This window comes from Heteronotia binoei, chromosome 7 (genome assembly GCF_032191835.1).
Source record: "Heteronotia binoei isolate CCM8104 ecotype False Entrance Well chromosome 7, APGP_CSIRO_Hbin_v1, whole genome shotgun sequence".
Taxonomy (NCBI): domain Eukaryota; kingdom Metazoa; phylum Chordata; class Lepidosauria; order Squamata; family Gekkonidae; genus Heteronotia; species Heteronotia binoei.
This window is the reverse complement of record NC_083229.1, coordinates 82,168,603-82,192,359: the sequence shown is the minus strand read 5'-3', so window position 1 is coordinate 82,192,359 and position 23,757 is coordinate 82,168,603. Positions and strand designations below refer to the sequence as shown.

Genomic DNA, 23,757 nt, shown 5'->3' with positions numbered 1-23,757 from the left:
TGGCCCAGGCCACTTGGCCGTCTCAGGACCGACTCCACCACTTCATTCTGCGGCAAATGCCGATCCGGCCTCGGCGGGGGTTGTATTTAACTCAGAGAACTGCCAGTCCAAAACCCAAAAGGGGTCTAGGTGGGAGGTGCTCTCCTCTCTAGTCTTTCCCACTCAGCTCTGGATCCCAAACACTTCCTAATGGCTCCAACGTCTTCGCTTTGTTGCAACCTCCAAACGAAAGATGGAGGGGGGTGGGAGAAGGCTCGAAATACCTAAACCTTGGAGGGGGGAGGCTTCTTTGGATCTGTTTCTCTCCACCCTTTCCTTTGTCTGCCGCGTTCCTTACTAGGGAAGCGGCGTTTGCTTCTCTGAGATCACCTCCTTGCCTTTCTATTCGCTGAACCCGCGTTACTACCAAGCCGAGGTCTCTACGGAGTCCTTAGCGCGGATCACCAGAATGGGCCCCCCCTCCCCGTCCGTCAACTGTGGGAAATCCACTCTTTGGCTTCGCACATTGAGGGCGGACTGGGTGATGGCAAAGGCTGATTGGTCCGCCTTGAGCCATCTTCAGTCAGAAGATGTCGCACTTGTATGGCGCTTCCCAGCGTTCAAAGCGCTTCACACGGGCTCCGGAGAAGAGACTCCTTTTTTCACTGCACCCAGCAAACAGAGAGACAAAGTAAAGGACAACCAGAGACTAGAGGGAAATGCCATCTCTAGCAAGGAGGGAGGATACAGGGAAGGAAGGGCGTGAGTGGAGCGCCCCCTAAGACAGGACGGGTGCCTGGCTGGAGACTCACCGGGGCAAGCAACTGCGTCAGCCATTCTCCAACCTCAATAGCATCATAATCCCCTGGAAGCAGGGCATCTTTGTCTATGTACAGTAGCAAATGGAGAATAGTAATTTCTTCAACCCTGTCGTGGATAAAAATACTCTCCTTTTAATTTCCGTTACAAAAATAGGAATAATATTCAAAACAATGATTGTCTCGCTCTCTCGCTAGCTCCGTCTTTTCTTCTATTTTCTATAAAAACATAAAACAGCTCAGTCTCTCATGCGAGGCTGACCCCTGACAAATCATTGGTTCTCTCCATTCCCTAGTCTATGGGGAGATTCTAATCCGGTTGGGGGGGGGGGTTCAAGGATTGGTCCACAAAGTAGATCTGTGCGTTTCTCTAGTGCTTATTCTTAAATTTGCTTTTTTTTGTACAAAAGAAAAACAATATTATTATCAAAATATTCATTTAATGGCTTTACTTCATACATAAATACATGTTTAGGTAATACAGGAGCGGTGATTGATCAGTCAGTTTGGAGATGACTTTTTTGGGGGGTGGGGGCAAGGGGTCCTCTCTCGGATATTTTTTTTCGGGGCTTTTGTATATATAGGAGCGGTGGGGAACTCATCGCTACAAATAGGCTACTCGGCGTCCTTTGTTTTTAACTCTTTGTTTATACCTTTTCCCCAGAACTGCCGCCAAGTACTTCTTGACAGCCATTTGTTTCCGGTAGCGGCTGTAGCTGTCTGTGAAGATGCCGTCCGAGTGCCTCTTGGAGAGCGGCTCCGAGTCGTCCTCCAGGCCGCCCGCCCCGCTGCAAGGCAAGCAGAGCAAAGTGAAACACGCCCGGCCCTCTCTACGGCCCTCCTCGCCCCAGCCGCGCTCCCCAACCCGGAGAAGCCTGCCGGGGGGAGGCCTGGCCCCCTCGCCGCCCCTGCGCAGCCCCCGCGGCAACTTGTTCGCGCCTCCTCGGCTCCCCCGTGGCCTTCGACGGCTCAGCGCTCTTCCTGCAGCAACTCCAGCGGCCGGAGCTTTGGAGGGGATGGGGGGGCGGGGGCGGTGTCACTACGAGTGCTGTTCTCCGCCCTCGGGAAACGGATCGGGTAAGAGGGAGGTCAGGTTGCCCACTGGGAAGAGCTTGGGAAGCAACACGTCAATGGCGGCGGGCAGGCGGGAGGGGGGCGGGGGGCCGAGAGAAAGGAAGGACCGGTCGCCCCTGGAAGAAACAAAGGCTGTCCACACACCACGCGCTGCGGAAGTTGCAATCTGATCATAATACATGTCGAGAGTCGGGAGACAATCTCTCCCCGGCATGAATTATTCATCCTGAAATTGTGTAATCCATTTCCCCCGGGGCTTTATTAAAACGCTGCCTTCTGCTGCTGCTCCGGCGGGTTGGCATCCGGCGAAGAGGTTTGGGTTTTATACCAGAGACTGGTCGGGGGGAGTGGGGCGTGCCCTGGGCCTTTGCTTGTCATTCCCCACCACCCACCACCCACCACCCCGCACAGCGATTGAGAGATCTGTGGAAATTGTCGCCCTCCTCGCAGGTGGGAAGGACGCCTTTAATCTCCGTCCCTGGGCTGGGGGCTAAACGGGCAGAAAGGCGAACCGGGTCTTTATCATTGGACAAGGTCCTTATCATTGGAGCCTTTCAGGGCACCTTTTCATCCTGTCAGCCTGGGACGAGGAAAGAGGGAGGGAGCCAAGGTGCCTGGGTCACAATCCAGCCAGCGCTTGGGGACCGTTCAGAGCCCCACATTATGCTGCAGGCCTTCCTCCTCCCCTTCCGGGGGGGGGGGGCAGGTTGGAAACCAGAAAGTGGGGGCCCCATGGCTTCCAAAGGACTGCTCGGGAACAAACGCTGGGGGACCTCCTGCATTCATAAAGTGCTCTGGCTCGCTCTCTGCGGCCCAGTTTTCAACCTCTTCACTGGGAAGCCGCAGGGAGACTGACTTCCCGTGTCAGCAGCATCCAGCCGCTTTACAGCCAGATTCCAACGGCCTGGAGAGGAAGGACTACAAAAAATCGGGGGGGGGGGGGCACCCAAAAGATGAGCTCATGTGTTGTGCTGCTACTAGGGGTCTTTGTGGTTGTGGTGGTCCTTGTTCCCTCTAAGATAGCCAGCGCCACCGGTTAGAAAGAGAATTTACATCTGTGGGTTTAGAACTCCACAGCTGGAGCGCAATGCCTGTGAATCGTTTGGGGGAAGGGGGCTGGCAAAACCTAGGTCGATGCGGGCAGGTCTATTTCTGGACCCCTGAGGTTGGCAGAGGCAGCTCGAGCCGCAGCCCAGGCACGCTTGAAAAAACAACATCTGTGGGTTTTCTGACGGGGCATCTCCGCCTGCTGCTACTGGGCGGTCCCACTGGATCCCTCCCGGGCAGGAGCTTTGGGTCACAGGATTTCAATCCAAGCAGCAGCAGCAGTATTTGATCAGGAGCTCTGAAGAGGTCTGTGGTCCGGCCTTGCTAGCACGGTTAAAATGTATTTCGCACCGTAATGGTTTTTTGTAAGCCGTTTTCTCCTTGCTATTCCTCCGTGGATGGTCCCTTCAGCCTGGCTTCTCGGATGCTTTCCCCTCCCTCCCTCCCTCCCTCCCTCCTCCGAGCCAGGAAGCATGCCTTACCCCACCCGCTTGGCCATCAGAGAATGCAGGTACTTCCTCGCCGACAACTGGCCCAGCACTTTCCTGTAGGCTTTATTAAAGATCCCATCCGCGTGCCTAGAGAGACAAACGGGGGGGGGGGGGGGGAGCCGGTAAGAACAGCGGCGGCAGCTCCCCAGAGGAAGAGCCCTCGGCTAGCCACGGATGGGCGGGGGGGGGGGATCTGCTGGCAGGGAAGCCTCGGCACGGAGAAGGGAGGAGGGGGGACCCCCAGGGATGTCAGGCCGCGCCTGTCTCGGCTGCAGCGACCCCCCCCCCCCCCCCAGCCCGGTCTCTTTCTTTCTCTGCGCGCCCGGCTCGCAGGACCGTGCTGGCGGCCTTTCTCTGCTTGGGGCTGTTGGAAAGAGGTAAGGCTCCTTTTGCCAAAGCTCTTCCTTCTCGGCCGCCGGGCCTCCTTCCCCTGCCCCTCCCTTCTTCTCCCCCCTCCCCCCGCCCATCCCTGCCAAGACAAAGGTGAGGCCCCCCTCGCCCCCCACCCCCCTGCGGCCTGACTCGCCTCTTGTCCGGCGGGTAATAGAGGGTGTACATGTCGTCCAGCATGGAGGAGGGGTCGGCAATCCCGAGGGGGTCGCTGTCGAAGCCGTAGTCTGGGAGGGTGTTGCCGTCTTCATCGTACACGTCGTCTTCCAACCTAGGCGGGGAAGCAGAGATTTCTCAGTCAGGGCACCGGCCGGGGCAGAGGCCTTGCCGCAGGACAGGAAGGGCTTTCTCCAGGCGGGACACACGAGGGCAAAGAAAGCGGCAGCAGAAGCCCCAACTCCCCCCCCCCGCCCCAGGCCGCGGCTAGTCCCACCAGGCAGGCCGAGGAGAGGGGCCCGCAGGAGGAACCCCTTCCCCTTCCCCACTTCCAGAAGGGAACAAGCCCAGACCCGCCCAAGAGCAGCCCGCGGTGCCGGTCAAGGTGCCGGGGCTTTCCTGCTGGGTCCCTGCGAAGCTGCCAGGAGAGCCCGGCGGCTGGATCCTGGACCTGCCTCTTCCCCCGGAGCGGGCGTGGGGTGGGGTGGGGAGGGGAGGGAGGGAGGCCTGCCAGGGTCTCTCTCTGCTGGAGTGGCCTGGACAGATCTCAGAAAGATTTCGGAGTTCTTCCGACCGGGGCTGGTGGGACTGGGAGGGCCCTCGTGTGGCACCTAGAGATGCCCCCAGGCAACCTCGGGCTGGCACAGCAGCGTGGGGGGGGGGGAGGGAGGGAGGAAGGCTGGGGCGGATGCAGAGAGAGAAAGACCCGCGTTGGTTTCTCCTCTGGGAGCCCACCGCCGTCTTCCCTCGAGCTCCCCCCACCACACCCCACCCTCAGGCTGCCGACCTTCAGGGTACCTTCTCCTTAGCTCCAGCTCACAAGCCCCCCCTCCCTCGGCGCTTGTCTCCTGCTTCCCGCCCGCCGCCTCCCTCCCAGGGCTCTCCTCGCCCCCCCTCCTCCTCATCCGCCCTCCCTGTCTCTCCCCCTCCTCGGCTCCCGCTCCATTTAGGTCAGGGGATGGCTCCGCCGCCGCCGCAGCAGCAGCAGCTCTTCTCGTCTGTCAAGGAGCTCTGGCAGGCAGGCAGGCAGGCGAGATCAATAATAGATGCTCCTCAAGTGTTTCACCGCCACGAAGGGAGGCGGGGGTGGGGGGAGGCCCAGCGGCTCTTCCCGCCCCCCCCCCCCAACTCAGAGCCGCCCCTGCTCAGCCCCGCTCCAGCTGCAGGAGGGCCGCTGCGCTCTCCACACGCACCCACCCCCGTCAGAAGGCAGGGGAGAACAGAAACGCGCGGGGGGGGGGGCGGGGTACAGGGAAAAGAGCTTTGGAGCCTGCCCGGCCAACACAGCCCCGGAGCCCCGTGCGCGTTTTTTCTAGCAGCTGCCAGGCCTGAACCGCATCCCCAGTGAAGGGGGGGGGCGGGGAGAGGTAAAGCTGGTGGCCACGAGTCGTGCCTCCCCCCCCCCTTCCCACGAGAAACCCACAGGGGTCAGTCGCTGCCTCCTCCTCTGAAGTCCTCCCCCTCCTAAATGCCGGAAGGTTCCCCGCTTGGATTGGGCGCAGCGCCCTCTTCCTTCGCAAGAAGACGGGCTGCTCTTCCCAGGGCCCCCTCTCTTCCCAGAAACTCCTCCCCCGCGCACGAGAAGGACTCTCGGGTGGTGCCTTTCTTCCCTACAGCTGTTGCCGCTCGGTGAATTCCTATGGAAAACACCGGAGTGCTCTTGCTGATTCTACCGAAGGTCTACCTAGTTCGGCAATCTCTCTCTAGTACGGAGTGACAAAAGGAACAGAGTGAGTGATGCTTCCAGTAGCTAACAATTAGAGATATGCTTCCCCGGGACATGGAGGTTCAGCATAGGTGTTGCCTCTAGTAGCCATTTGTATTTGGGTCGGGCCGGTAGAGACGCTTTAATTCTTTAGAATAAATCATCTAAGAAAGTGATCCTCTCCGCTTCTAGAAGAACATCAATCTTATGGACTAAGTGGCTAGCCTTGTACTGCTATTTGAAGCCTATTTCCGTTCTCAAGACTTTCATTCTACTGGAAATCCGTCTAAATTAATGCAACGAACCTTACTGCGAAGCCGAGGAATGGTTTTTCTGGTCTGAGAAACTGGTTTGAGGACTGCAGCTTAAACCTACCAGGGAATTTCGTTTCAATGGACCTTGAGTCGGGAGTAAACCTTCTGACGTAGATCCTTTGAATTCTGCTCTGGTATTCCAGAAGCCAAAGTAAAGCTTCCGGTGTTATCGCATTAAAGGGAAGTAAATTTAACAACCACATTGCCTTTCAATGACGCTTGTAGTTCAAGAATTAACTCTCTCAAGCTGAAAAGGCTGCTGCTTCCATTGGGGGAAACTACACCAAATAAGCTTAAAACTCGGACAAAGAGGGGCGGAATATCACAATGACAAACCAGATCAACCGATTCAGTGTCACCATTTGGCGTAGTCTGTAACTGGCTACATTTCACATGTCCACATCCTGGTTTTCTTTGGTCCGGTTGGCACAGCTCAGCTAAACACACATTTCTAGAGTGCTGGTGGATGGGCACCTTCATTGCTTGGAAGCCAGCGAGCTTAGAAACACAGGAAGGGAAGAGACTCGCCTCTAGGTAAATGTGTCCCCTTGCCTTCTATGACACCAAGCAGTCTTTTGTCGTCTACACAGCCATTATAACTGGGTCGGGTTGCCCTCTCAGAGGTGCCAGGCACGCTTTTCTTCCTAGACTGAAGCTGCCAAAAATGTAGCCTGCGGCGTTTTTTAAATAACTGCAGCCAAATGCCTTCTTTACGTGGGTTAAATCTCTCTCAGACAAACGTAGCAGATTGTGGGCAGCCCAGCGGAGAAGGGAAAGAACTTCACCAAGCCAAATAGGACGGCAGACATCCTTCACGCCCCAGCTGCACAAATGCTTTCCTTGGGAGCAGAAGGCTTGTGCCAGGCTCTGCGCACTTCCCCGAGAGCAGCCTTCATTAAGCAGGAGAGCACTTACTTCCGCCCATACATGCGTAGGATCAGACTGCACGTAGGCTTAACTGGAAACTGCTGCAGAAAGCAGAGGCATTTCCTTCCGAGTTTACACCTCGGCGTAAATAAACGTAACAGAGTGATTTGTACATAACAGTCTGCCTATATTCGATTCCCTGGAAATAAGTTCCATAGATCTCTATCGTATAGGCGTATAAAAAAAACTTCATTCTCCCTAATACTAAACGCATTGCTTTAGCTGACTGCCGTCTTGGAAAAGACCTTGAGGGATACCGTGTCTCCCTACAAGGTAAAGGAGACACGGTATTAAATCGTTCACACGGTCACTCCAGGAGCTCTCTAGGTCTCCCTCCCTCGCTCTCTCTCTCACACACACATCCCAATCATAAGGTCCAGCTTTGCTTGCGACTCAGTTCCTTCCTTCCCTGTTGCTTGCTCAGGCACCGGCCTGCGTCCCTAACCCCAGACATCTACACAACATAAAACAATCAATGCCTTCAAGCAAGTGGACTAACCCGGATGTTGAAACCTGCGCTGAGGAATCTCTTTTCCCTACTTCCTCTGATAAAAGAGAGAAACGTGTCTGCATCAATGTCCTCCTTTAACAAACGAACAAACGCAAACAAAAGTCAAACTCAGTTTTCTCAGGAAACTCGAAAATGCCGACAGCAAGCTGCAAGCTCTGTTGGGAAACCAGCTGCAGGAGAGGAGCACCGGGAACCTCTCTGGCGGGTGGTGGGGAGAGGGTTAAAGCGGGCCGGGCGGGCGCTTACCTTAGCGCGGGGTATTGAAGTCCAGCCGCCGGCGAGCAGTAGACGCTGCAATGCATGACTATCCCATAGATCAGCAGGACTAGGAGCGCTTTGCTACACATCGCCACTCTGTGAGGATGGAAAGGAGACGCAGCGTTCACCAGGACTGCGGCCGGGATCTCTGCCCCCTTCTTTAGACTGGCTCGCTCAGGAGGAAGCCGTGGCCCCCTGGCCGTTTATGGCACCCGTCCGACGCTTGGGAACCGCCTTGGGGACGATTCACCAACAGGCATAATCTCTGCTCTCAACTCCCCTCTCACACTCCCCCCCCCCGCCTTACACGCACACACGCAAGCACACACACAGCGCGCGCACACCCGGCTTTTCCTCAAAGGTCCATCTCCGTCCTCCCGCACAGTTCCCTTCCTCAAGCGTTTGCCCTTCTTTAGGCTCTTCGGTCTTACCATTCAACACTGATCCCCCGGCGCTAGGAATGATCGGCTGGTCACAATTGGGTCCAAGAAGCCAAAGGAAGTTTCGGTGGTGCCAGTTAACACTTTTGAAGCATCGTCTCTCCGCGCCTCGGTCTCGGTCTTTCTCTCTGGTGGGCAGAAGGGAAACCGCAGGAAGGGAGGGGAGCGGGGCTGACAGCAGAGCGGCTGCTTCGCTGCCTAGTTTGAGGGAGGGGATCCGCTCCCCCAAAAGTTTGCGGCAGGATTCTGAAGTCTGCCAGGCAGGGAAGGGACAGAGAGGGCGAGAGGGGAGAAGAAGGGGGGGGAATCCTTCGGGATGGGCAGAAGGGAAGAGCAGGAAGAGGCGAAGGAGGAAGGTGGGAGCTGGCTGCGTTCTGGCGGATGCTACAAGAGACGTTCTCTTCCTCTTTGCCCAGCTGCTTCTAGCTTCAGCGGCGCCTTTCTCGGCCCTTCCCTCTTCTTTTCCCTCAGTCCTGTGCCTTCCAAGTTGACCAGCCCTCCGCTGCCTGCTGCCGGTATCCTAGACCCCTCCTTAGCTACCAGATCCTTTGCACCTCTCTTAGCTTTTCTGTTCTCCAGCTCTCTTTTGTAAACAGAGGTCCGTCTGCCTTGCTGCCTTGCCGGTGCCTAAGATTGTTTTGTTTCTCTGTTGATGTGGCGTTCGGATTTTTATTTGCCAATGACTTTTTATTGTTGTTGTTGCAGTCACGTAATAATCGGTATCAGAAAAGACGTCATCATCTCAATTCCTCAAGGAACCGCACAATTCCAACTCTAAGAATGATGCGAGCAGAAGCTTCTCATAACCAATTTAACTTACACTCCCCCCTCCCGCCCCTTCGAAACCGAAGGTCTCCGTGATGTGGCTAATTGTTGAGTCTCACCTTTTCTCCATACTGCTGAGATGGATAGTTAGACTGGATGACGTTTGAAAAGTCTGCCTGTCCTTCAAGGGTATCTTCTACATCCTAATTCTAAGCATACTTCTTGGAAGTTAGCCCTATTGATTTCGATGGCATTTATTTCTGAGTCAGTGACTGAGAATCACATATGTTGTTATTTTAAAAAAACAAAAACAAAAAACCCTGCAGGGCTGAAAAGAGCAGACATGCTCGACTTTTTCCATAGACATATTTGGGGTGCGTTGTTTGTTTGTTTGTTTGTTTTTTGTTTTTGACTAACCCAAGAAATCGAAGTTTGATCGTATGTTCTCCTAAATAGTGCAAATACATATTTTTAAATGGCTGTTGTTGTTACTATAATTCAAAGGCTGTTTGAAGTCTTAAAGGGTTCTTGGTAATTTCCTAATTAGACTTGGCAATTGACAGTTTGCGGCCAGTGGGTGGATTGATTACCCGCCGGGCGAACAGTTGCTTTCCCAGTGGAGCTGTCCAAACACCGTGGTGCTGAATTGGCTCTGGCAACCAAACAAGGAACTTGGAAGAACGACGCCACCAGGATTGCTCTATATTTACAGTGTTCCCATGCTGGCAAGGAAAAATTAGAAATGTCACCGTTTAGTCCATGGCTTTTTCAGTGGAATATTTACCATTATTTGTCCCCTTTTCCCTACCGAATCCGGCAACTTAGTGCATCAGCATTTGGGGGGAAATGCCTTGGGGTCTTACACCGCTTTTGGGTCCCTGATTAAATGGCATAACCGTTTCTAAAAAAAATAGCCATCTCATCTGGCTAGAGGGGGGGGGGGATCCAGAAACTGAATCACCATGAATGACTTGAAAGGGAGAATTATGGTGTTATTTATGAACCTTTTGTCCTTCGTTGATCCTTTTCGTTCAGCAATATGGGGGCTGTGCGTGGAAGCACACATTTTGCAAGGGGGAGGCATTAAATCTTCATATGAGAAGACATTCTTAAGGGAATCCCTGCTTGGCAGTTCACAATCCATGAGCACGATCCAGTTCACAATCCATCTTCCTGAAAATGAACAGGAGGGGAAAAAAGAGATGAGAAAGGTCACTGTGTGGTCTGGGATTTAAGTAATTTGTTATTTCCACTAGTTTCCTTCTTCCCTGTCAAAAGTAGAAATTCAGATTCATTTTAGAAAATTGTCTCAAGACATGCAGAATGTTGGAGGCACTACTGTGCGTTTCAGCTAGTACACTGACCAGCAAAAAAATCAGGAAGGAACAGAAACACAAGGCATTAACTTCCTAATCCAATTATTTGGGCTCAATGTGTGTAAACGGGATGTCGGTATCTTTTTTAAAAAAATCAAAACTTTGTACACCTTAATGGTAAATGCTAGATTCCACTGCTTCCCATAGCGTAAGGAAACAACATTAATTACCACTAACTTTGTCAGAATCCAGAAAAATATCAATTGTAATTGTGTATAGAAGATATTTCTGTAAGAAAAGAGGAAGCTGTTTCCCCTAGCAAGAAAATGAATGTTTCCGTTTTTCTTTTTGACTGAAGGAATCCACCGCCGTAGGTTAATCTGATTGATCAGATTAATTACATTCACTATAAGAATTCGTGTGAGATTAATCTGAGACATTAATGTTTTTTCTTCCTTCTTCAAAGAATGTTGATTTTCTAGATTTTCAGAATTACTGGAATCGTGAGGGATTCTTAACTTCCAAAGACCTGTTGCAAGCAGCGTCTGCCACCTTGTGGCGAGTTTTAAATGTGCACGTTTTATTTTGCAGTTAAATCCTAAAAACACCATCCTGGGAGTAAGCCCATCGAATAGACCTGAATATCATTCTGAGTAGACCGGCTTAGGATAGCACTGTAAATCTCTCTTTATTTATTTATAGGGAATATTGCTCACTGCATTTTTTATACTATTGTAATGTATAGTTTCTGAACAATCTATCCAAAATGTTTTCTTTTTATTATTATTTCTGTTAGGGAGTCCTCTCAGATAGTTTTGTTTCATCTCTAGTTAATTTCCTGCATCGAGGTGGGAGATCATGTTACAAAATAGAAGAATTCTGTTAACTCTAACATCTCAATCCTATTATTATTGCTCAGATGTGAGTTCTAGTGCTAACTAATCACAAGGAATGCACAAAAGATCAAGGTTTACAGATTCCTATCTAACAAGACTACTATCCAAAATGCTCCCCTGAGCCCAAATCTTTCTGTGATCCCAGATGCATAAGTACAAATAGCAGGTACTCATTAGAAAGGTAGATGTCACACTTACCAAATCAAGAAAAGCTAACTACACAGCCTTCAGGCAACAGTTAATATATATATGATGTGAACCTGGAAAGCATTTCTATGTTATATTCCATAGGCAGTGTTTCTGAAATAAATACGAGCTGGGGCAAAAGGCTCCCTGTAATACATTCATTTATTTATTATTTTATATTTATAACCTGCTCTTCCCAAAATGAGCTCAGAGCAGATAACGACAAGGATAGAACAGTTACATAAATGCTAAAACAACTAACTAAAACGTACAGGCAGACAATTAAAAATTCAGATTCAGATGGTGACCATTTCACAACCTAATCCCTGGCTGAGCATATGGAGACAGATAGTGGTCACAAAATCAATGAAAGCTCTATAAGGTTCATGGGTGGACCAACATACAGAATACATTTCCTTCTCAGGGATCCCAGAGGGGCAAGATCTGGCTGTAGCAGTTCACTAGCGTTATCATCATCATCATCATCATCATCATCATCATCATCATCATCATCATCATCATCATCATCATCATCATCATCATCATCATCTTCCTCTCTGATGCACACTGTGGGGTTCAGGAAAAATAAGGCATAGGAAATTGCATGCAGATAGTGTGCCAGAATCCTGTGTTGGATATTCTTTCTTCTCCTGTACCATGGCGAAGTGTGTAGAATCAAATTCCATCAGATTTATAAGTTTTGCCTGCATTATTCAGAAATAATTTTGCATGTCTGACACTCATCTACTGTGCATAATAAAAATGTTATAAGTCATCATTTCATCATGCAAACATAACTAACTGGAAAGCAGGCCCGTAGCTGCTTTCCAGTTAGTTAGGGAGAGCCAGTTTGGTGTAGTGGTTAAGTGTGCGGACTCTTATCTGGGAGAACCGGGTTTGATTCCCCACTCCTCCACTTGCACCTGCTGGAATGGCCTTGGGTCAGCCATAGCTCTGGCAGAGGTTGTCCTTGAAAGGGCAGCTGCTGTTAGAGCCCTCTCCAGCCCCACCCACCTCACAGGGTGTCTGTTGTGGGGGAGGAAGGTAAAGGAGATTGTGAGCCGCTCTGAGACTCTTCGGAGTGGAGGGCGGGATATAAATCCAATATCATCTTCTTCTTCTTCTTCTTCTTCTTCTTCTTCTTCTTCTTCTTCTTCTTCTTCTTCTTCTTCTTCTTCTTCTTCTTCTACGAGGGGGCCTGTGGAGGCACAACACCCTTGACTGCTAGGCGGGGCCCCCTGACTTGGGGCCCCTAACCAGCCTCCAGTGCCTCGGCTGCATCCTTCTCCATTCTGCCGTCTCATACACTGTTGCTTCTTCTTGCTTAGGGACCAGAAGAATTCTCTGACCCCTCAGCAAGCAGAAACAACCAGGCACTTTCGGAGCCCAGGACTAAAAGTTAAGCTCCCTGTTGCTTCTGCTTGCTTAGGGGCTGGAAGAAATCTCTGACCCCTAAGCAAGCTGAAACAACGGGGCACTTTCAGCACCCAGGACTGAAAGTTAAGCTCCACATTGCGCTGACGCTGGGCTAGAGGGCGCCCGCAAGAAGAGGCCATTCTGGCCCTCAAGTGGGGCAGTGGGGGTAGGGGGTGGATGGCTCCATTGCAGACAGGGCAGGTAGGGTAGGCTGGCGCACACAATTGGAGGTTCCGGCTGCAGTCCGGGACTGGGGATTAGTGGAGAGGTGATGTTCGCCTCAGAGGTTTTCTGGCCTGGTCTCGTTGGCCACCCGAGCGAGGGTGGGAGCTGCCCTTGGGCAGTCTCGGCTTGCCCTCCAACAGGAAGAAATCCAAATTGGAGGTCTTGTAGCCCCAGAAGTCAGTTGCGACTTGGTGGCGCCTTCCACACACACACCCCTTGTCCCGCCAGGCTTGCCTAGCTGGGTCATGCTACCGGTAAGGGCAGGAGACTGTGCAGCACGTATCTAAACCTCTGAGTGGCTCCCCATCAGAGCTGCTGGAAGAGGGGCGGAAAAGGATCACCTTGGGACAGCTGTGGGGAGGGGGAAGGCTGTATGGCAGCAAACTGGCAGCTTTCCTCCTCAGTGGTGGTAGGAGAGAAGGCCATGGAGGTTGGGGCCACTATGTGCTCCCTGAAAACAATCAGGACCCCCCCAATTCTTCAAATCCTGGCTACGGGGCGGCTGGAAAGCATACCTATCCACATGCATTTGGGTAGTACAATAAAAAGAAGGCAAACATAAAAATTAAGTCAAGATCTGAAAGACATGATCAAACAACAGTGATTGTAACAGTTAGGGACAGGCTAAGATCTAAAGTTCTACTTAATAAAATAAAAAAGATTGTGTATAACCGTGAAATTTCTTTCCTTTGAAAAACAGGAAACACCCCCCCCCCCATGCTTTTGGAATTTTAATCAGCATCAAAATTGTTTGCCATCTATCACATTTTTGTTCTATCCTTCCTTCAAGAAGTCAGGGCAGAGAACAATTGTCCCCCATCCCCAATTCATTTTGTCATCAGAATTACCCTGAATGCAGGTTAGGTTTAGATAGTATGAATGGTCCAAGGTTCCTCAGTGAGCTTTAATGCAAACTGGGACTCTGAACACAGGCCTCCTCACTGATATTCTAATTACAACACTACACTTCTTTTGCAGAAGCACAAATACAAAGTTTCTTTGGACATGCAGAACCAGTTGTACAACTGCCTGGATTCTGGTCAAGGACTGCAGTCTGATTTCATCATGAAAGCTCACTTTTATTTCATTCATGATTTTTTATGCCCATTAAAGCAACATCTAGGTGCACATGCCTGATATGATGCAAAATCCTTGATCCATTATGTGCGAATGCCATCAGGAGAATGACGCAGCATGACTCAGACAAACACACAAAGAAAGAACCAAAGTAAAACTAGTTTCGCATTCTGCACTTCTACATATATTGTCAATCTGACTTCTCTATTTTATCCAATTCCTTTGAATCAACTAATATTGACCCATTCCTATACATATAAGCAGGAACTAAATTGGGGCTCTCAACAGAGCCAGCAGGGAGCGGACCAGTTGTACCAATCTCATGCTTCTCTAAAAAATGGTTAAAATGTTCCCCAATTACAAGGTCAGATTTAATTTGGTGTTGGGGTGGGGTATAATCTGCATCTAGAATTAACAGATCACTACTCAGTGGGACGTCCGGTGGTTTACCAGGCCCTACTTCTAGCTGCATTTGGTGCATTTCTTCCATACCAACCGGCTTAACAATTGGGGGGGCAGGAACTGGCTTCTGGGGGAGGTCATCTAGGACCACTAGTGTATTCCTCAAGCACTCAAGCCTATCCATCTCCTCTTTCCCCCGGTGAGCTTGATGGACTTCCTCCAACCTTTTATATACACCCCCCCCAGTCTAGTGAGTATGACAGTTTGATCCCTTTCTGGGAGATATGCAAAGTCCTGTAGGAGTGATTTTTCCTCAGGAATCTCAAGCCAGCCATTTCCTTCTTCTTCACAACAAGTTTCCAGGCCACTCTGGCAAGCTAGAGTAATAAAATCCTCCGTAGACTGACCCAATAAAGGGCCCTCAGTCTCCATTCTCATATCAAGATGTTCATTCCCAGCTTGCTTGCCTGTGAGTGGAACACCAGCAGATGGTAAGTTCTTTTGGCCTAAATTTAAGGAGCTATCAAAGCTCCCAGTCTCAGATCTAATTTTTAAGTGGGAACCACCACAGGGTCTCCGGGAATATAGATCCCGCACAATGATGTATTTGAATATGCACACTGGGAAAACTCCTCTTGCACTCAAGTTCATTTTTTGTCTGATAAGCAGGGAGGGGACCCTGGCGGAAAAGAAGGAGAGTAAGACTTTCAGCGTTTGGGTCTGATGATTAAGCGGCTCTATCGCAGCAAGATCAATCACAGCAGGATTAATCCCCAAAAGTTCACTGAGTCGTCTCTTAGCCATATACTTGTTTCCCCAGCTTGGATATGCTCCTCTATATTTGCATATCATCAAACAGTTTTTACATGATTGAAGAATCAGTTGCTGGCGGTTCTCACCTTTCTCACTCTGCAACTTAGACTGCCCAAACCTCCGCGAGTTGCTGTAGCCATGGGTGGATGCCGGTTTAATAGCCCGAAGTTGACTGGTATTCTCTGGGAGAGAGAGCCCAGCAATTGCTTCCGTAAGAGCTTTGAGTTTTGTTGTGATCTCTCCCATGCCTTTAAAGATGCAGTCAACAGTTCTTGCAACTAAATCAAGCAGGCTACAGCTTGTGAGAGCAGACTTTGCCTTCTCTGCTGATTTCAGATTGGGCAGCTGCCACGCCCCAGCACCATCCACAGCCATTGCCCTCCCATCCAGCTGAATAGGCGAAACACACTCCCCCTCATCTGGGAAATCCAAATCCTCCGCAAGAGGAGAAAAACGGTTTGATGTCTTAATACTATATTCCACAGAATACCCAGATTGCTTTGGCTGTGAGGAAAAAAAGTTCTTGATTTTCGTCTGCTTGGATTTTGGCGAAACGCCAGAATCATCAGCGTCTCTGGGTCTCTTTGCCGCCATTTGGTGAGGTTTAAATTCCAAAATGTAACTATCCTCCCACAGCCTGGTGTAAATCAGCCACAAAGCCTTGCCCTGGGTCGAGACCAAAGATAAGAACTGCCCTGGGTCGAGACCAAAGATAAGAACTGCAGCGGATAAAACAACAACAGCTGCTATTTCAATATCAGAACTGGCGTTCGCACTTCTACAGCAGTATTGATGCATAGAAAGAAGCAAGAAAGCTAACCAGCCAGAATATGCAGAAAAAGGCCATAGTCCTTCCCACTGCTGCCACCAAATATGATGGCCCTTTCCACTTTCCTCCCTCAGAGGCAAGAGTTTATCTCTGTTTGTTTCTCTTTCCCTTTACTGACTGAACCACCCTAGGAATGTGTTTTCTTCTTTGCTGAAGAACTCTGGTTTCACAGTATGATATTTTGGCTGTGGACTCAGCTCAGGAACCTGAGGGAAGGATCAGGAGACTGCTTTAACTTAAACAACTTTAATGGCACTCAAGGCATTTTGAAATTCAAAAATAACAAAATATTTTATTTAACATAGAAGGGAAATGTCAAGTGAAATCAGGGGTTGAAAATTTCTGAGGTAAAAATCAGAACTGTTGTGGATCAGCCAGGCTCTGCCAACCCTGGGGAGGCAGAGGACTCTGGGTAAGAGGAACAGGAAGGCAAAAGATGTCTCAGTTCATAATCAGTTACCGACAACCTGCTACAGGAAGCTATTGCTATGCAGCCAAGTGATAATTCTAACAGTAGCATCCAGCTGTTCAGGCCCAGAGTCAGATAATACTTCACCATCCACCTTGCCTTCCTCATCTCCAGAAGCACTGGAACTTAGGCAAAGGAGGGTCTGTCATGAAATGCTGGAGAGAAGACAGAGTCCGCAGTTAGCAGCCCAGAAACATCTGGGTCTAGATAGTAGGGAGGAGAGCACATACACCTACATAATGCAACCCAGCCAGGGCCGGTGCTAGGCTTTCTGGCACCCTAAGCAAATCACCCACTAGCACCCCCCCCATTATAAAAAAAATATAGGGAAATTGAAGAGTGCCAAACTTGAAACTTTTCACATTTTTAATTTACTGATTTCTAATTTTTTTTAAAAAGTGTGATGTTATAAAAAAAAATGTGAGAATAAGTGCTTGCCAGCCATGTTAGGAAGGAGGGTGGCAGGTTAGGATGAGGTGGAAGGCCAAGTCACACATCGGGGAGTGGGGGATGGCTTGGCTTTGTTGAGGGCAGCTTGGTGATGGGAGAGGTGACAGTGGTCAGGAGCCAGAGTCATGCGTCAGGAGGCCAGGTGGCGCCCTAGGCGACTGCCTACTTTGTCTACTCCCACGCACCGGCCCTGAGCCCAGCTATGAGATGGGTATCTCTCCTATAAAGAGCAGAGAGAGGGAAAGACAGACTGTGGAAGTAACACATCAAATTACCCCTGACCTCACCACCACTGCCTCTGCCTCTGTCTTGTGACTTTGACTCTTGGACTGCCTCTAGACCTCATTTTTTGCATCTGCCTCAAATCTGCTCTTATTGCTACCCCATGTACAGGAACTTGACCACACTACCAGTTTGTGCCTTTGCCTTGCCTAGCTAATCTCCTGACTGTGTAATCCCTCCTTGAACCCATCCTGTTCCAGGACAAGTACATGCACAGACTTTACTTCTTATGTTTCAGACTAATGAGAGTTTCTTAAGCTATTTACAGTGACTTTATGTTGATATGATTTTATTCCAGTGTTTTCCCAAACACTCCAGTACACTTTCTTTGCATATTCTCTGACTCTTTTGGTTTCCAGAAGGCTGGTACACTCTTTCCAGTACCCAAACCCCTTCTTTTAAAACACCAGTAGCCATCTTAAGTTTCTAACTTACTCTTGGAGTCTCTAAAGATCAGGGTCTCTGCACTCTTCAGAGCTAACTCTATTTTTGACTGATAGGGAAATTATCTTCTCACCAGAAGATCTATACTTTTTTTTTGGCCCAAATAGGAGTCTCCGTCTGACTACCCACTCATCCTTGCCAACTTTCCCCAGTTCATGTTAAACTGCTCTCAGGCAGGGCTGAATTCTGAAATTGTCAGTATTCAACTCTTCTCAGCTAGGGCTGAAATCAGACTCAACTCAGTCAAGGCAGCAATCTGACTGAATCTTTCCTCAGCATGCAGGTCTCTCAAGACTTTCTCTGCTCAGCTGATGCTAACCAATCAGAGTTTTTGGAGCAGCCTGCCACTCAAAGCTCTCTGTCTCTGCAAAGAGTAAACCCTTCACAATCCTTCAGCTGTTTGTGCAGCTTTTCTAAGCTTTTGTGCAGCATTTCTAAAAGTGCAGCCTGTCATAACAACAGAGTGCTGGCTGTTTTATTTGTCAGTCCCTTTCCTAATAGTTATCATTATGAGTTTGCCTTTTTCATTGTTGCTGTACACTGACGTTTCAGTGAGCTGTCCACTATGACCCCAAGATTTCCTTTCTGATAAGTCACAACTGCCAATTCAGATCCTACCAACAGTAATGATGTTGGCATATATCATCTTCTTTCATCACTTTTTACATACTTGCATTAAATCTTTTGTTATTTTGTTCATTGTCATCTTTTATTATATGGTTAATACATTGTATTTTATCATATATTATTAAGTATTGCATTATATTTATTGTATTTATGCATTGAATGTTTTTATCATGATATCTGCTTAGAAGAAGAAAAAGAAGATTTTGGATTTATATCCCACCCTATACTCTAAATCACAATCTCCTCTACCTTCCCCCCCTCCCCCACAACAAACACCCTGTGAGTTAGGTGGGACTGAGAGTGCTTTTACAGCAGCTGCCCTTTCAAGGACAGCTTCTATGAAAGCTATGGCTGAACGAAGGCCATCTCAGCAGGTGCAAGTGGAGGAGTGGGGAATCAAACTCGGTTCTCCCAGATAAGAGTCCACACACGTAACCACTACACCAAATTGGCTCTCTCCTGAGATACAGGGAGAGCAGGATACAAATCCAATAAAATAAAAAAAATATATAGTTTGGAGAAATCCTTTTTGAATTCCTGATGCTCTTCCTTGGTTTTGATCTTTTTGAATAAACTGGAGTCTTTCAAAACTTATGTATTTGAACTTTCAGGTGAATACCATCTGGTTCTAGTGACTTCTCAATTTTAATTTGTCAATTAGTTCTCAAATTATCCTGTGTACGCAGATGACGACTCTGAAAGAAAAGTTTGAGCTATGGGTATCTCATCAGTATCTTCCAGAATTAAATTAACTCCAATGCTTGGAGTTAATTTAGCCTCTCTATAATCACATTGACATCTTTCATATTTTTGTTGACTAAAGAGACCTACAGATTTGAAATATGTATATATTTGCAGAGGAGTAATCTGTCAAAAAATGCTGTTTTATTGCTTTCAGAAGAAATGATCAGGTAAAAGACATTGGCTTGTTAAAATTCCTCTGCAGAAAAAGTGTGAACAAAATATTTTGATTTGAGACTCCATACACCATAGTACAACCTAATAAAAATCAAACCTGCCAATAACTTTGCATCAGGAATATTGGATTTATAACTGAATAGCATTTTAAGTGATTGAGGGTTTTTGATGTACCTTTTCAAAAGAGGAATTTGTACTTCTGAGGGGATGCTAATGGGATGCTGAAAATATATTTTGTCAAGCATAAGCACAAAGAAACAAATAGGACAAATTCTTGTTCATTAATCATGAGAACTTTCATCTCACCGATGGAGTTAATAAAAGTGAATAAAGATTTTCTTGGTTTTATGCTCCAAAAGGCATTATGTACCATTACAAGGGCAACCATTTCCTTGTGAGGGGGGTTTTTTTTGTGGTATCACTTAAAAAAATGGTAAAGGGCTGACATACCTTTGCTTTAAAAGCAGATGCTTTGCAAATCCCAGACAAAGTTGCTTTCCCTTCCGTGCTGCTTTCCTAAGCCAAAGCAGCTCCTGTCCAGAGTTATTTGCCTAACATTGGAGCCCCATGTGGAATATTCTGGGCATGCGCAGCTCCTAAATTATACAAATAACTTCCTGTCAGGGAAGTGACCGCAAAGAAGGATAGTTGTTTCTGACATGTCCTAAAATATGTGTAGTTTGGCCTTCAAACAGAATTCTATTGTTTTACTACTAATTTTGAATTACCCAATTACAGGTTTTCAGCAGGTTCAAATTATTCTCCCTGGTTATCAAAAGCTTCTTCCTAGGGGGATTTAATCTGGCCTTCAGAAAGAACATCCAGGTCTGTTCCCCTTATACAATGAGCATTCAATAGTGACTAAGAGCAGAAATATGCATTACAAGAAATATACTACTAGTGAAAATGGCAGTTCCGTGTTGAACACACATTCTGTAAATTATTACATTGCCTTGTACATTGTTCTACCCCTTACAGTTGGCTACCCCAGGCAGAGACTGTGTGTGTGAATGGGTAGACTGTAAGCTAAACATGAGCAGTCAGTGTAAAACAGCATATGATCTTGGAGGTGTATCAACAGAGACATAACATCCAAATCACAAGATGTTATAATTCTGCTGTACACCACATTCATCAGGCTGCACCTGGAGTACAGTCTGTAGTTCTGGAGGCCTCACTTCAAACAGGATGTGGACAGAATGAAGCAGGTGCAGAGGAGAGAAATGAGGATGATCAGAGGCCTGGAGACCAAGCCCTATGAGGAAAGGCTGAGGACTTGGGAATGTTCAGTCTGGAGAAGAGAAGATGACACAATTGCTCTCTAAGGTCGTTTTCGTACTCACCTTAATCAGCAGCGACGACCCTCTTCGCCGCGCAGGATCTGCGCGGATTTCGCACTAATTGCCGCGGAGCACCCAGAAGAGGTGGAAAGTTCCGGCGCTTTTGCGGCGCAAACGGAAACTGGTTTTCGCGCAGATCCTGCGCGGTGAAGAGGGTCGTCGCTGCTGATTAAGGTGAGTGCGAAAACGACCTAAGTATTTCAAAGGCTGTCAATTAGAGGAGGGCAGGGAGCTGTTCCTGTTGGCATCAGAAGATAGGACTCCCAATAATGGATTTAAATTACAGGAAGAAAGATGCCAACTGAATATTAGAAGGGGAGTGGTTAACAGTAAAAGTAGTTTAGCAGTAGAATAGGCTGCCTATGGAGGTGGTGAGCTCCCTCTCATTGGCAATCTTCAAGCAGTGACTGGACAAACACTTGTCAGAGAAGTTTTAGGCTGATCCTGCATTGACCAGAGAGTCAGACTGGAAGGCCTGTACGACCCCTTCCAATTCTGTGATTCTTCAATTCTATAAATGTACAGTGTAATGATATAAATATTGGGATATTTCATATTTGGTTAATATAGCAGAGTTTGCCCAGTCATAAAAGCATGATACTACGTATAATAAACAAATCTTCCATGAAGTATATTGCAAAAAAAAAAAAAAGTTAAGATTCACATTCAGGTTGCAGTCAAAAGAAGAGAAAGCAGCCTAATCTAAAGAATACTTTCCCTATCACAAATGGTCAGCTTTTCTGGCATCATGTATGTGGGAGCATGAGGGCATTGTTTGTATCCACAGACACCTGTGTCTCCATGGAAGGCCATGTAAAGAGAGTGAGAGGACAAAGTGAGGAGGTATCAGAGGTGAGCTCCCAGGTTAAGAAAAATGGTGCATTCACACTGTGTAAGAATAGCAAAAATCCAAATGTAGAATTCATTTAGTGTAGTGTGAATGCACCAAAAGAGAGGCATTCCATTCAAGGATAACAGCTTTATACACTTAGAGTGATGTAGTGTCCCCCAGTGTCCAGGCATGCTGAGTCACTCACTATGACAATCAGAATAAGTTGTTTTAGATATTGTTGAAGGCAAAAAATAACATGACATAGGGGAGTCATTTTTGGCAACTGTCCTGTATTTCTTTTAACATTTAGCTCTGCTCTAAATACCCATAAAATATACTGCAAGATTATGTCAACCCCTCCTTCATGTTATGTCTTTATAAACCTCCAGAGTGTCTTAGTGCTGAGAAAACAAGAAATTGTGGCAGAACATCTGGACAATCTTCAGGTTTACAGCTTTCTTTGAGCTGGAGTTACCAAAATTTCAATCCCTAAATGATTCTCAGCTATGAAGCCTTAATGTAAGGGAGTTCTTACACGAGTCAGGACAGCTTCCTAACAAAAGTCCAACACAAGATGCTTTCCAAAGACCACATCTCTGTGACTAAGAATGAAAGAAAAATGGATAAATAATACAGAAAAAAAATCTGTGAAACATTTTATAGGCATTGATTTTTTTAAAAAATTGATCTTCAAGGCATTGAGCTAAGTGCGGTATTGGTAACCACATTCATCCACAGAGGACAAAAAAACTGGCAAAGTCATCTCAACTATATAAAGGTGTCCTTCACCAGAACATTTCCCTCCCTTTCTTTCTCCTTTCTGTGTTGATTCAGTGGCTGCTGCTGAATTTGTCATTCCACTTAGCAGTGAACTAGTGTCCTACTACTTTACTGAGAGAAAAAAGAATCTGAATCACTGAATCCTATAAATATGTTTCTTTCTTAATAAACAAAAGCATTCCTTTCCATTCAGGGACACAGCTGACATCAAGCAAAGTCATAAGTTTATTTTACTGGAAACTTATTCAGATATTAATGTCATTAGATAACATTTGCCCAACTTGAAAAACTTACTTGGTTGACAAGCATACAGAAACACATTTGTCTGAATGGGGTTACCCATAATCCACTAATGCAACTCTAAAAACACATAGGTGAGGCAACTGGTCATACTATTGAGAGACATGAGGGTTAATAAGTCCCATTATAACAACAAGTGAGGATTAAAGCTATTCCCCAGATTTAGTCAAAATGACAACAATTGCCCAAGATCCCTTTCTGGTAGTTAAATTCAGAAACCATCCAACAAAAGGTTCTATTTAAAAACACACTTTAATATTATAATAAAACATACAATATAATATAAATAACAGTCAGTTATTTAGATCATATAAGATTTAGGTTGCAATCCTAAGAAAATGCTATTGAATAAAAATGACATTTATTTATGAGTAGATCTGCTTAGGGTCTTCAGTTATTGAAATTTTGTCAACTGTCAAAATATTATCATTGTACTTTGCTTAGGCCAAAATCTCTAGTGTTCCAAGACTATGTTAAAGAGTCTGGCTATCACTTGGACTCACCATCATTTCAATCACTCCTAATTCCACATCATAGGCAGGGGTGGAATTCTAGCAGGAGCTCCTTTGCATATTAGACCCCTGATGTAGCCAATCCTCCAAGACCTTACAAGGCTCTTTTTTGTAAGCTCTTGGAGGATTGGCTACATGAAGCCTAATATGCAAAGGAGCTCCTGCTAGAATTCCACTCCTATCATAGGAAAATCTCACCATGTATGAAGAAAAATCTGCTTTCACTTAGGAGCATCTCCAGTACATAACTGCTGGAATGATTAATCTAGCATACTTGAGAAATGGTTAAATACTAGCAACATAATACTTTACAAACATTTTCTTTTAATATTACTGCATTGCGGAAAAGCTGGAACATTAAAAATACAACACATTTGACATACAGTCTGAATGATGAGTTTCCAACAGATTTTCCCAAAATTATTGACAAATGATAATCATTACTCTGAAGAATGTGATAAATTCTGTAATCCTTTCCATCTTTCAGCTCTGTCCACCCATAATTCAAAGATTGTAAAAGCCATTCTCTCTGTTTCTCCCTCTGTGGTGTAGGGATACCTGAACCACCTTCAAGTGGTCATGCTGGCATTTTCTCCTGAGCTATTCAGCTGAATGGGGATGTACAAAGAAACAAAGATCCTTCTGTGTCTTCAGTGTGGTACTAAAATCCATTTTCAGGTTGGTTATTAAAATCTGGGAAAGCTCAATGGATGATAGCAAGAAAAACACATCCTTGTTTCTCTGTATAATTGCTTTACGAAAGCCACT

At 47.2% G+C, this 23,757-nt stretch overlaps 1 protein-coding gene across 1 annotated transcript; it reads right to left on the bottom strand.

Annotated features, from left to right (window-relative positions):
* Positions 1-1,129: 1,129 nt before the first annotated feature.
* On the bottom strand, positions 1,130-8,557 carry ADCYAP1 (adenylate cyclase activating polypeptide 1). The gene is made up of 5 exons (XM_060243923.1): positions 8,102-8,557; positions 7,659-7,766; positions 3,936-4,070; positions 3,401-3,496; positions 1,130-1,585 (listed from the first exon to the last, which is right to left on the bottom strand). The coding sequence occupies exons 2-5, from the start codon at positions 7,757-7,759 to the stop codon at positions 1,402-1,404; spliced, it is 516 nt and encodes a 171-aa protein (XP_060099906.1). The 5' UTR covers positions 7,760-7,766; positions 8,102-8,557; the 3' UTR covers positions 1,130-1,401.
* Positions 8,558-23,757: the final 15,200 nt, after the last annotated feature.

Coding starts and splice junctions, on each gene's coding strand:
- ADCYAP1 (XM_060243923.1), bottom strand. CDS start 7,759: ATGTGTAGCAAAGCGCTCCTAGTCCTGCTGATCTATGGGATAGTCATG. Junction 4,071..7,658: donor CTTCAATACCCCGCGCTAAG/GTAAGCGCCCGC, acceptor TTCCCCGCCTAG/GTTGGAAGACGACGTGTACG. Junction 1,586..3,400: donor CTGATGGCCAAGCGGGTGGG/GTAAGGCATGCT, acceptor CTTGCCTTGCAG/CGGGGCGGGCGGCCTGGAGG.